This window comes from Eschrichtius robustus, chromosome 1, assembly GCF_028021215.1.
Source record: "Eschrichtius robustus isolate mEscRob2 chromosome 1, mEscRob2.pri, whole genome shotgun sequence".
Taxonomy (NCBI): Eukaryota; Metazoa; Chordata; class Mammalia; order Artiodactyla; family Eschrichtiidae; genus Eschrichtius; species Eschrichtius robustus.
The window spans coordinates 149,858,463-149,872,633 of record NC_090824.1 but is presented as its reverse complement, the minus strand read 5'-3'; the positions used below and the strand labels follow the sequence as shown (position 1 = coordinate 149,872,633).

The window sequence follows — 14,171 nt, the reverse complement described above, 5'->3', positions numbered from 1 at the left end:
GTTCAGAGGGGCAGGGGCAGGGCTCCAACATGACCAGCCTGAAAAGCTGGCTGACTCTGTCTCCAAGCTCGCCCTGCAAGGGTTCTGGCGTGCAGCTTTATGAGCAAGGGAATTTACAGCTCTGCCCGCTTCCCCACACACGACTATCTTTAATTGCAAGCCTCACATTTGCTCCCTGTGCCCCTCCTGCCAAAGGCGCTTCCGGACACCCCCAGAGCAGACAGGAGCCAGCCAGGCCCCTGGACAACAGCCTCCACGGTTACACTGTGTTGGTCTATTTCGAATCCCTGGTGCCTCATAACATGCTGCTGTATTAGAAGTGGTGGCCCTGCTAGTGTGGCTTGTAAAGGTCATGTCCACAGTGCGCCTGGGAAGAAATTCCCCAGGGGTGACAGACATCCAGGCCAGAGCCATGTGGAGATGGCCGGTGATGCGGGGCCCCAATCCTGCTTGGTGGCTAGCATCCTGCGGCGTCTTCCTTCCCGCATTAACTAAAATGACGAAGGGTCTTTGGTGAGCATAACTTGTCATAACAATCCTTAGTGTAGATGACAGTTTTGACACTTCTGACCCTGGCAACCGCTCTGCCTGATTTTTGCTCGTTCCTCCTTGACTTCTCAGGTGCGGGGAGCTCTTGCCACCTGCCTTCTACTTCTCTGAAGCCTCCTCCTCCTCTGTTCTCCAAGGAATCTCAGCCCTCCCCTTGTTCAGTCTTGGGCTCCTTTGTTCCCATGGCCCTCCTTTCCTTCCCTTCCTTTCCTTTCCCTTTCCTTCCCTTCCCTTTCTCTTTCCTTTTCTCAGAGCTTACTTATGATTTCCATCGGTATTTTGATGCACAGGCCTCCTGACTCTCCACCTTGGGAACTCCAGGCCTGTGTGATTGACAACCTAGAGGACAGCAGGGGTCCCACCACACCTCTGGTTCTGGGTGGGCAAGGTCACAAACCATTCCTCTTTGCCCCACTGCCAAAACTGGCAGCCCCTCCTTTTCCAGAGACCAGCCATGCAGGGTTACAGGGCAGCTTGGGCTGCTCCCTGAGCCATGTCCAAGCAGCTGCTAAGTGCCACCAAGCCAACCCCCATAAGGGATCTCAAATCTGCCTCTCTTCCCCATTTCCATGGCAACCCTTGCCTGGGGTATTGTAACAGTCTCCTAACTGGCCTCCCCACCATGGGATCTCTTTTTCCTTCCAAGTAGTCTGTGCACCTCTGCCATGGCTTCATTCATGTGACTTCCTCACTCTAAAACCTTCGATGGCTCCCTAGTGCTTACTGTCTTTCACATCCTGAAGTCCCACTCAAGGGGCCAGTTGCACTCAAGGCCCAGTCTGATAATTTAGTCATTCCTTCATCCCATGCTCCTCCATCATCCCACTAGGGATTGCAGATGTTTTCATGAATATATGAAAGCAAACAAAAATAAGACTCTGCACTAAGGAAAATAAGACAGGACAGATCAAGGTAGGAGGACCAGCCTTACCCCCCTGGCTTTGGTTGGCCCCATGTGTTCCTCCCTCTCCAGACTGCTTGATATTCCCAGACCTGGAGACTCAGACACTATTCCCTCTGCCTGCACAGCCTCCTCACTTCTCTCAGTTGTCCAATCTCAAGTACTTGCCCCTCCAGGAGCTCTTCCGGTGGTCCTGGATATGCCGTCTTCTGCCCCTGGTTCCCAAACAGTGTGAAGGATATTGTTTCCCCTAAGAATATCCTCACCTCGTCATGGCCAGGAGCCTCCTAGGAGGCAAGAGACTCGGTTCTAGTTTGGGCTCACTAAGTCTTTGATGATCTTGGCTGCTGAACTTCTGAAACTTTGTTTTTCCCTCTGTGAAATGGGGTGAATGGCTCCTATTCATTTCTCACATGGATATGCCAGTGATCGGTCATATACGGTCAACCTGTTATCAACTTGTGCCCCCTTCTGGATGGACCTGGGTCTTAGCGGGCACATCACAGAACAGTCCAGGATCTGCACCCCCTGCTCCCAAACACTGACTTAGCCACATATTTCACAGACCCGCCCACCTCCTCCTCAGGGGCAGATCTTGCTAAGGCAGTGTGTTCTGAGTACACCCCAAACCTTGGCTCCAGCAGGAGAGACACTGTCTATTAACGCTGCTGGCTAATAAAACAACCAGCAGTTTCCTATAAAAAGTTACAGTGGGATAAATCCACAATAAAATATTCATGCCCCTTATTTCACTTCACAGAAAAATTCAAACATCCCAACCACATGGAGTCACAGCAGATGCTGGGCAGATGTTCTTCAGGCAAGGCAATGAGAGATAATAATTAGTCTCAATTAAGTTCTCATTAAATTACGTAACGGATTCCTTTAGCCACTCAACCCTGAGTGGCTTCCTGGGCCAAAGTCAGTGAACCTGGTCCAAAACTATTTAGAAACTTTGGATTGCTTTGGACAATTCATGTTCTGAGTCGACTAAAGAGAGTCTTGGCATGAGAGGAAATAATGAATACCATAACCACTTTCAATTGAAAATAATAATTTGTTAATAATTTTAATAGCTAATGAGCTACAGAAACCATGTTCCTGAGCCTTCCAAGTAGAAAGTAAAGAGATTCATTTTATTTCTGGCATTATTAAGTCTATGGCATGAAATCCCCCTGCATGCTTTTGAGATTTTTTTTCAGCAAGTATCGTGTCAGAATGATCTATTTTCACTAGATCATTGTTGCTTCTCCTTGATTTGTAAAAACAGGTTCCTAAGTGTCTGTTCTGCAAAGGTGTCTCTGTCTAATTGGGCTTTAAGGATTTCCCACCAACACGGGCATACGAGACTGGCCGCCCCCCCACTCCACCATCGAGAACCAGAGAGAAAAGACTTCTACAGTACAGCAAGTCTTGTTGGACTGAGTTCTGTGACATATTTTCCCTCCTCCTCCAAGTGTTGCATGTTGTCAATTTTTACTTTTAGGCAAACGAAAGAAAATTTTATTTAGAAAATTGTAGAGAATGTCCCAGTCCCTGGCAAAATATTTGGAGTCACTCAGAGTTCAGACTCCCTTCCCTTTGCCCTCAAAGGCCTGGTCACATTTTGCTGTGAATGATCCTTGTCTCTGGCTCTTCTGAATGAAAGTTTCTAGCACAGAGCCTTGTGCTTGTTAAGGATGCAACAAATGTTTTGTGAGTTTAATTGAATTCCATGGTTGTCAATGAAGAAAATTGAGAAGTGATCCAGAGCTTCCTAAAATGATCTTTGTGCTGGTCCCCAGGGTATCTCTGTCTACACTTTCACTCATTTTAGGAATCTCTTCTAGAGCCATATTTTTTGTTTACTTAGTAGAAATGATAGGTATAATTCATGCACATTGTAGAAAATCTGGAAGGTACATAAAAATATAAAGCAAGAGAACCAAAGAACATACATGATCCTAGTCTTCTAAACATATTTTCTTTAATGATGTTATACTATAAGCAAATCATTTACTATTTTGCCTATTTCACTCTTGATAGCAGAAGCAATTCCTATGTGATCAAAAATATTTTCTCAAGAGTGATTTTTAATGCTTGCATAACACTCCACTGTATAGATAGAGCCATATTACTTAACTAGTGCATACTTGTTGGACATTTGGGTGGTTGCCAATTTTGTCCATTATATTTTGGATGATTTCCAAAGGGCAGAAGTTGAAGTCCTGGATCCAAGGTGATGAGTGATGCATTCAGAAGACCAGCAGGGGCTGCTCAGATCTGTGTATGACAGGGAGCTCATTACACTATGACCGGGATGTCTGTCCCACTAGCCTGTTGAAGCACCAGAGTAGGTATGCTTGTTCTCTAGATGATGACACAAAGTATATAAAGGCACCAGGGCAAGAAGGTCTCTGAAATCTTTCGAGGTCTCCCTTTAGTCTTCTTTTTTTTAATCAATGTACATACCCTTTCAGTTGTTCTTCATGAGGCATCAGTATCCGGGCCATTCACCCTTGACCCCCGTCTCCTGCTGCGGACATAGCCAGCCAATGTTTCGTTAGAATGTGGCCCTAACAAATACACTCTCCAGTTATAACCTGACCAGCTTCAAGTCAATAAGCAGTAAGAACACACTAATTGGACCCTTCTCCATGCCAGATGTTGATTCCCAGTGAGATGAGGAAAGGGAGGCTCCTGTGAAGTAAACTGCTAAGGGTCACACAGCCAGTGAGAGGTGAGGGGGGCTCTCCCCCACACTCCACCCAGTCCCATTGTGATCTGGCACAGCTACTGCTTCCTGGTACCTCAACACATCCACACGAATCCCAGCTGGGCATCTGTCTCGTGCCCTAGTCACGAGCTCTCCCACAGGGCTGGGGCTGCCTTATTTCCCTATCAGTCTTTCCCACCCAAAGCAAGCTCTGAAAGGCAGAGGAGCCTCTTCATCTTAGGTTAGTCTCAACTGTTGCTCAGTTAAATCTGTTAAATGAGTGAATGAAGGAACAACTTTAAATGCTCAGGCTGAGCTTAATGTCAGTGGACATCTCCAGGTCTCCCTACTTTTGAGTTACTGCCAAATGTGGGTGTTGTATCCTGTAAATTTTTATTTCCAGGTAGAGGGGACTTTTGCACTTTAAAAATCTTTTTTATTAATTTCCAACTCTATTGCTTTGTGATCAGAGGCTATTGTTTTTACTATTTCTACTTCTAGGAACCTACTGATGTTTTCTTTGTGCATTTGAGAAAAAGGTGTGTTCTATATTATCAGGGTGTAGTATTTGATATATCTGATTTATCTTACTGATTATGTTGTTTAGGTCTTTTATATCCTTCCTTATTTTTTATTTACTTGCCACTTGATCTGTCTTATATTAAGAGTCACCTATACCCAATAAATATCTATCTATATTTCTTTGCACCTCCTGTGGTTTAGGCTTTACATAGTAGTTGCTATGTTATTTGGGGCATAAATATTCATTACTGTTATATCTTCATTGTTAAATATTCCTATCTCCATCTTTGCTTTAGTTTTGCCTCTACAATTAAACATTTTAAAATGTCCACCATCAGCCCTGTTATCAAAGTGTCCCCAGCCATCTCTCAGTTAGATGAAGAGCATCCTATCATACACGAGTTGGCAAACTATGGCCTGAGGGCTCAATCCCTTCTGACACTTGTTTTTGTAAATAAAGTTTTATTGGAACACAGCCCTACCCATTTGTCTATCTATTGTCTATGGCCGCTTTTGTGCTACCATGATAGAGTTGAGTAGCTATGACAGAGGTCACATGGCTTACAGAGCTAATATATTTAATATCTTCACTTTAAAGAAAAAGTTGCTGAGTCCTGGTCTGGTAGCTTCCTCATGGGCTCAGTATCCTAAGCTTCTGCATATTTAAAACTGTTTTTCTAAAGCCTTGATACTTGAAGGACAGTTGTGCTAGCTATAAAAACTTCAGTGCACATTCTTCTTCCCTGTCTTCTGTCCTGTAACAACACACCCTTACAATCACTGAGAACTGGGAGTCTGTGTGCCCCTCGCTGGAACCACAAGGAGTGGGTGGGGGATGGAAGGGAGGGAGAGCAGAGTGGGTGCCGGGTTCCGGGAGGAGCCCTACCACTGAACAGCCACAGGTTTCTGTGGAGCTTCCTGATCGCATGCAGCCCCCACCATGGAGCCCTGCCCGGAAGAGTCACATGACAGGAGGCTGACAACTCCACAGGCAGCGCTGCAGACCGACCCACCAGGGGCCACCCTAGACACAGATGGAGGAGACCTGGGTCTAGTGGCAGCTCCATGGTGACAGGCCATCAGCCCACCTGTTTTCCTGCTTCATCCACAGCGATAATCATGGGAGTTCTGCTAAGTGTTCTGCCGACCTGACCCACGCCCTAACAACACTGTCTGACAGGCACTGAGTGTTCTCATTAACCCTCCATCATTTAGGGTGTGCGCACAGCCTTCTTTTCTAAAGTGCACACAAACCATCCGTCTAAATCGTTGATTTGTCCTCCAGTTGTGCCAGGGGTTGACAGCAGGCTGACGCTGCATTCCTCGGACTTGCCCATTTATCCGGTTGGGAAATTGAAACCCACCCTTAGATTTCTGGCTCTTCTCTCATCAGCCACAATTTCATAGAACCAATCGGCAGAGCCTTGGAGGTAACATCTGTAGAGTTCTGTAGCATCTTGGATTGAATTTCTTCCTGGAATGGGGTTTTGGACACTTCTGAAAAATCGTGATGATGACAGTGATCATAAAAAAGACATATTTAGCACTTACTGTGTGCCAAGAGCTCTCCTAAGCAATTTATTTCTATTAACTCATATAATTCTCATGACAGCCTTATGAGGTGGGTGCTACCTATGTCCCCTGTTTTACAAAGGCTGAGTGGCCTGGCTGAGGTCCCCCAGCGGCAACTGTGAAGCTGGGATGGGAACCCAGCAGCTGAGCCCTCATTCTTGAACTTGGATACAAACTGTTTCCTGGGGCTCAGGCTCCACCTTCTCTGTACTGCTCCTGGCTACCGTGCTCTGGTACTTTCTTTTACCTGTCCCGGTTTTAATTCCATTCTCTTATGTTGAAAAGCAGCAGTGGGTTGGAGCAGGATTTTGGCCTTACTTGGCTTATCTTCCAGTTTTTCTTACTGTGAAGGTTAATTTAATAAAAAACAAAAAGCTATCTTTGTAGACACTTTGTAAGCAGGGCTCAGCTTGCAGGCCTCTGCCTGTCTGGCCTGAGCTGAGCTATCTGCTGAGGTTCCAAACTGTTTTCTACCTGCCCTTGCCCTCTGCCCCTTTCTCTGGTGTTCTTGGGCCTTTACATCTGACTAATCCAGGGCTTCCAGGTAGCCCCTGGTTCTGCGTCTGTCTCCCCCTTTATGTGTTATTGGGTCTGTCCATGATTATGGCATCTGAATTGAATCTTCCAGAATTTCCCCTACCTGCTGAGCTGTGTTGACTTTCTTGAGCTACGGAATCAGAACTAGCTCTACTTTGACCTTTATTTATTCTCTTTTCTAAAAGCAGAGGGGTCTGTGCTGAATCTTGCTCAGAGTTCCCTTTCCTTACCGTGGCAAGCTGCAGAATGATACAATCAGTCATAGTTTTCCAGGTTTTGGTCACTGTCCTACCAATGACTCCTCCTTCCTGGTTTGTAAGAATTAAAGTCAGAGTGATGAACATTTTCACAGCATCCTTTATCTTCTGAGAGAAGAGCAAATGGGGAGTGCTTTGTCTATAAACTTGGGCGACCAGCTGCCTGAGCCCCCATCTCCATCTCCAGTCATGGGAGCCTCTGCTGTGTAAGTCCTGGAGCCTCCTTGATAATCTCGCCTGTATTTCACTTTGGTAGGGTCTCTGGCCCCAGCTGCCCTCTCCCCTCAATGGTCTGGGCTCTGGACCTTCTAGTCCTCCAGCCCCCAGAAGATAAGATAACTGATTACCTTTCCTTCCCAGATTAGCCACACACTTGTTCTACTGGAGGATTTTTGCGTCTGCTGTCAAGTTCAAGTCACAGGACCCAATTCACCAATCTTGATTTTTCTCATCATACATCTTGAGTTAAAATTTCAAGTAACCTTTGTTACCATATGCCAGTGGCTCTCAGTATGGTACCTGAACCAGCATCATTGGAAGGCTTGTTAGAAATGCAGTCTCAGATCCCTCCCTATATCTGCTGAATCAGAAACTCTGGGGGTGGGCCAGGCACTCTGTGCGTCAACAAGACCCCAGGGGGTTCTGGCGCAGGAGAACCACTGCGTGTGCTATGAGGATCATCACCCGAAGCCCACGCTTGTTTCTGACTAGCTCTCGGAGCATGGTTGTCCCTTAGGTCAACATTTGTCCTCCTTCCTTGACAACTCAGTGAGCAGGTGCAGCTGAAAGTTTTTCCCTCCCTGTTCTCAAGATTTAGTGTCAAGCTCTCTCCAAGTGGCCAGGGAGTGCTCCCTTCCCAGGAAGCAGATTAGGAGTCACAGAAAGGAAACACACCTGAGCCATGTGCTTGGTGTGGGTCAGAGCACATTCATTACCTCTGTGCTGTTAATTTCTGCTCTGAACACCATAAGGAGTTCCTCTTGGAAATTATGTACTTATATTTCACCAGGCTCCTTCCTTCAGTGGTATTTAAATTCAAATATAGGTTAGCAGGCAGAGGTGCTGGCAGAGGTCAGCACTTCACATCCATCCACATCAAGTAGAACCTCATCACTCTCACTCCCACTGCCTCTCCAGCCTGCTTTGTACTGAGCCACTGAGGGGGACACATCTGTGAAGCTTCCGGTCACTCACTAAGCCATAACCCAACTTTGGGGTTTGAAGGATGCTGATACCTTTCATAATCCCTTTTCCTCCCCAAGTCCTACCCTCATCCTGCTGACAATATTATCTGAAGTCCACAAATACAGAGCTCAGAAATATTCATAAGGTTAGAAATGAACCACTCAAGATGGTTCTGCTGTTTTTATTTACCCTAAAATATATGTAAATTATATAAACTTGTTCTGACAAGAAGGGAAATGTTAGCATAAACTAGGACCTTCCCCCAAACCTTCATTACCTGGAAAACACCACCATGGGTTATTTAAATTGTGTAGTTATACACTGTATTAAAAGTCTGTGTGTGTGTGTGTGTGTGTGTGGTGCCTTAAGAAATGATGGATAACACATAAATGCTGGGGTCCAACAGCTGGCTGATGTTTATCATTAATAGAGTTTTGGAGCTTAGCAGGGATGATGGTTTTGGCTAGCATTCATTGAGTACTTACCCAGGACGGAGGAATTTATAGGCATTACTTCACCTAATCGTCTCAAGATTTCTATGAGAGAGGTTCTAATTTCCCAATTTATAGGTGGTAAGATCAGGTAACCTGCCCATGAGTTTGCCTGTAGCTAGTGGTGGCTCTGGAACCTGAACCCATGCTTGCCTCTACCAAGTCCATGTCCTCAGTAACCCCCCCATGTGAGGCCACCGCTGGGTAATATGGAGAAAGCATTTCACTCTTTCTCTGATTAGCTACTGAGCCTAACAAATTGTGTGCCTTGGTTCCTCCACATAATAAGGATATAATGCTCTTTTGTTCCCAACTTTGAAACAAATCTATTTAAATAAAGGCCATAGTAAAGCATGATGGGTGAAGGAAAGATTTAAGAGATTTCTGCAGGAACTGATGCTCAGAGAATGGAATGGGAAGGGCTACTGGGAGGGTTCAGGGTCGAGTCAAAGTCAGAGTCAGATCAAGATCAAGTCAAGGTGGGCGGGGGCATGACACAGCATGGATAAATCCACCATGACTGTGCTGAGGCAAGGTGAATGATTTAACCAGGGGATCCCAAGCCAGCCTCTGACTTCCGCCCTCTGTCAATGGAGCATCTGCCCCCACAGTGTGTAAACGCTCATGGCCCTGGAATGAAACCTCATTTTCAACACAATGCCACTGACCATGTATGTGAGCAATTCTGGGATGGCTGAGACCCTTTCCGTCCATCTGTTCAAATGACTCACCAGCCCTCCTAAACCCTGCACGCTGCTGGGCACTGGAGAGAGAGCAGCACACCCAAGTTTCCAGTGCCCACCTGGCACACAGCAGGTGCTCTACAAATGTTTGCTGAGTGAATAGGACACTGACAAGGTCCTTGCCCTTGTGAGGAAGAAAAAGAAGGCAAACAACAAACAAAGGGGTGACACAGGTGTCCTGCCTGTACATGGCGCCCAGCCCAGGCGAATTCATTGTTCAGCCCCAGCGGGCACGTCGGAAGTGTCAGAGGCTATGGGTTTGAACCCTGAATAGGCAGGTTTAGTTTCTTACCCAGAAAAGGTTGGACTTGTGCCACAGACGACCTCTCACCTGTCCCGTCCCTTTAACTTGTGCCACTGCTCCCTCGGGTCTGAGGGTCCCTCCCAGCCTCTCTGAGCCCGACATCACCTGGCTGGGGGTCAAGAGGGAGTCATCGTGGTATTCATAGGATTACACCCCTGCAAGCACAGCTCCCTGCACCCCAACACTCCACACACACACACACACACAGGCCTCCTGGGAAGCCACCTTCACATTGAAACCCCTTAGACAGCAGAATTCCTGAATTTTAATTTCTTTTCCAGCATGGGTCCAGATAACACTGCGAATAAGCCAGAAAACTGAGCAGCTACAGCATTTAGCAAAATTGCTCTACTGTTTAATTTTAAAACCATGTGTTTCACTTCCAGATAAGGCAGCCACCACGGCTTCCCCTCAACCCCCCTCTGAGCCGAAGGCCACTACAATGCCATCTCCTGACTTCTCCAGTCCCATTTTAAAATATCTATTTACAGGTGCCCTGGTCAAAAAGGGTTCTTTTTCATGCCATGGTAGAAGCAGGTTGTACTACTTTTAAAATGAGAATGGTGTAGCAGAAAGTACGTAAGACTTAAAGTAGGAAAACCTTGGTTTGAGTTCTGCTTGCTATGGGTATGACCTTGAGTAAGTTACTTAACAACCAAGTGTCTCGATGTCTTCATCTGTAAGATAGGGTGATGACTCCAACTTCCAGCCCCTTTCCCTTCTCTCCTTACTGCTGACAGGCAGGAATGGACTGGCTCACTCCCACCCTGCCCTGGATTTCTGCCACCTCCATAATTTACATCTTAGCAAGAAGCACACAGGTCCTCAGTTTTAAGATTCTCTGTTTCTACAATAAATTCATTTTCAAATATTCTTTTGAGAGGAAAAAACGTTTCTCTGGGATTTATAGGAACAAACTGAATTTGCAGTAGGGAAGCAGAAGGACAGTGAATAGAGCTTAACCAGCAGCTGATGAGATCACAACCTGGCGGCATTTCTTTTCAGCCATCACACCTGATCAGCTTACACTCCAGGAACTGGCACTTGTGTTGGTACAATTTTGGGGTTAAAATAACCAGGAGAAGCCTGGGTTTGGTAACAGGTTGTACCACACCCAGGAACTGAGAGTTTGGAAAAAAACTCTCATGCTTTGAGAATCATATGGCTGCTGATGTTGAAAGTTCACATCCAAGAGTAACATTCCCGTCAGGCTGCCTTTCTCACCAGGACACAGGAATTTTCCAGTACAGTAGCCCTCCTGCTAATAGACTTGCCGGCACTCGTCCTAGCTGGACAGCGTCTGCTGGATGGTCTTTCCTAGTCTTTGTTTGATCATGACGTCAGCATGTCTCTATGTGTTCAGGGTGGAGGACACGTCTGCTGGTTTTGCCTGCCCAGTGTCGTCTTCTTTTTTCTGGTAACAACACCTCGGTTTTCCTTTGGGTGTCTACACCATGCCGCTGGAGAGCACGGGAGCCAAGCCAGGCCCATCAGACCTTCCCCAGGAAGGTGGACTCTCAGTGGAGAAGCTCCTGGAGGGGAGGCAGTGTCCTGTCCACTGGAGATGCCTCCGAGATCCCCTCCCCAATATGCTTTTCAGCATCTCTTCAATTTTGGGAGCTACTCCATATCTTTTCTATATACTCCTTTATCTTTTTGATACATTTTTAGATTCAGTTCCTGTTGCCTGGGATCAAAGAACCTCAGATGTTCTTGAGTCTAGCATTTGCTTTACCAAAGACAAAGCCCAGTGAGCTTTAGAAGTTGGTGGTCCCAGGGCACCTCCTTCACATTTCCATGCTACAGCCAAGGCTTCAGAGCAGGTGGGAGGCTGGTGGAGCAGGAGTTCCGTTTGCAGCCATATCCTTAATGAATCAGGTGGTCTCCTGCCTCCCACCACACTTGATCGTCTTCAACGGGAGGAAGAGGTTGGTGGAGTGTACTTTTCTGGTGCAGGTGTAGGGGCACCCTGAGCAGTTCACCTTGCAGGGTAGGGGCACCTTGAGCCTCCTGCTGGGAGCACCTGTCTCTAGAAGCTCTAGGAAGGGTGGTTTCTAAGATCAAAATTCTACTGGGGAAACAGCACAATTCTCATAGTGATTCACAGGACACGGTGGCACATCAAAAGTGAATTGGTGAGGGACCATGCAGTCATAAGCCCCACATGGAACAAGCACTTCCCTTTCTGACATGACCATGGAGAACTCCCTCCCTCTAAGCTTGCTGTGGGCCCTACTGTGGCAAGAACAGATATCGCACCTTATTCTTGATCTTAGGGGTAAAGCATTCAGCCTTTCACCATTAAGTATGATGCTAGCTATGGGTTTTTTGTAGATACCCTTTACCAGGTTTAGGAAGTTCTCTTCCAATCCTAGCTTGTTGAGTGTTTTTATCATGAAAGGGTCATGTATTTTGTCAAAGTCTCTTTCTGCATCTACTGAAATGATCATTTTGTTTAAAAAAATATTTTATTGATAAAGTGTATTACATTAATTGATTTTTCAGATGATACAACAACCTTGCATTCCTGGGATAAGTCCTACTTGGTCATGGTGTATAATCCTTTCAATATGATGCTGGATTCAGTTTGCTTGAATTTTGCTGAAGACTCTTGCATCGATATTCATATGAGATATTGGTTTGTAGTATTCTTTTTTGCGATGTCTGTGTGTGGTTTCAGTATCAGGGTAGTACTGGCTTCACAGAATGTGTTGGAAAGTGTTCCCTCCTATGCCACCTTTTGGGAAGAGTTTGTGAAGGATTGGTGTTAACTCTGCTTTAAATATTTGGTAGAGAGGGCAGAAAGCAGAAGGAAGAAGAACTACAATCCTGCAGCCTGTGGAACAAAAACCACATTCACAGAAAGACAGACAAGATGAAAAGGCAGAGGGCTATGTAACAGATGAAGAAACAAGATAAAACCCCAGAAAAACAACTAAATGAAATGGAGATAGGCAATCTTCCAGAAAAAGAATTCACAATAATGATAGTGAAGATGATCCAGGACCTCGGAAAAAGAATGGAGGCAAAGATCAAGAAGATGCAAGAAATGTTTAACAAAGATCTAGAAGAATTACAGAGCAAACAAACAGAGATGAATGATACAATAACTGAAATGAAAAATACACTGGAAGGAATCAATAGCAGAATAACTGAGGCAGAAGAACGGATAAGTGACCTGGAAGACAGAATGGTGGAATTCACTGCTGTGGAACAGAATAAAGAAAAAAGAATGAAAAGAAATGAAGACGGCCTAAGAGACCTCTGGGACAACATTAAACGCAAGAACATTTGCATTATAAGGGTCCCAGAAGGAGAAGAGAGAGAGAAAGGACCAGAGAAAATATATGAGGAGATTATAGTCGAAAACTTACCTAACATGGGAAAGGAATTATCCACCCAAGTCCAGGAGCGCAGACAGTCCCATACAGGATAAATCCAAGGAAAAACACGCCGAGACACATAGTAATCAAATTGGCAAAAATTAAACACAAAGAAAAATTATTGAAAGCAGCAAGGGAAAAACGACAAATAACATACAAGGGAACTCCCATAAGGCTAACAGCTGATTTCTCAGCAGAAACTCTACAAGCCAGAAGAGAGTGGCATGATATACTTAAAGTGATGAAAGGGAAGAACCTACAACCAAGATTACTCTACTCAGCAAGGATCTCATTCAGATTCGATGGAGAAATCAAAAGCTTTACAGACAAGCAAAAGCTAAGAGAATTCAGCACCACCAAACTAGCTCTACAACAAACGCTAAAGGAACTTCTCTAAGTGGGAAACACAAGAGAAGAAAAGGACCTACAAAAACAAACCCAAAACAATTAAGAAAATGGTCATAGGAACAGACATATCAATAATTACCTTAAACGTGAATGGATTAAATGCTCCAACCAAAAGACAGAGGCTTGCTGAATGGATACAAAAACAAGACCCATATATATGCTGTCTACAAGAGACCCACTTCAGACCTAGGGACACATACAGACTGAAAGTGAGGGGATGGAAAAAGATATTCCATGCAAATGGAAATCAAAAGAAAGCTGGAGTAGCAATACTCATATCAGACAAAATAGACTTTAAAATAAAGAATATTACAAGAGACAAGGAAGGACCCTATGTAATGATCAAGGGATCAATCCAAGAAGAAGATGTAACAATTATAAATGTATATGCACCCAACATAGGAGCACCTCAATACATAAGGCAACTGCTAAGAGCTATAAAAGAGGAAATCGACAATAACAAAATAATAGTGGGGGACTTTAACCCCTCACTTACAGCAATGGACAGATCATCCAAAAAGAAAATTAATAAGGAAACACAAGCTTTAAATGACACAATAGACTAGATTTGATTGATATTTATAGGACATTCCATCCAAAAACAGCAGATTACACTTTTTTCTC

General features: G+C 45.1%; 1 protein-coding gene across 7 annotated transcripts in view; it reads right to left on the bottom strand.

Annotated features, from left to right (window-relative positions):
* Positions 1-14,171, bottom strand: part of ADAMTS17 (ADAM metallopeptidase with thrombospondin type 1 motif 17) — a 346,090-nt gene that overhangs the window by 41,572 nt on the left and 290,347 nt on the right. Inside the window, exon 20 of one of the 7 annotated variants that reach the window (XM_068556845.1) lies at positions 3,501-3,712. The exons of 5 other annotated variants lie outside the window; for them this stretch is intronic. In XM_068556845.1, coding sequence (XP_068412946.1) covers positions 3,685-3,712 — 28 coding nt within the window. In that variant the 3' untranslated portion in view covers positions 3,501-3,684. Of the gene's footprint in view, positions 1-3,500; positions 3,713-3,743; positions 3,966-14,171 lie in introns of those variants that run through there. One more of the 7 variants, XM_068556844.1, reaches the window with a different exon arrangement.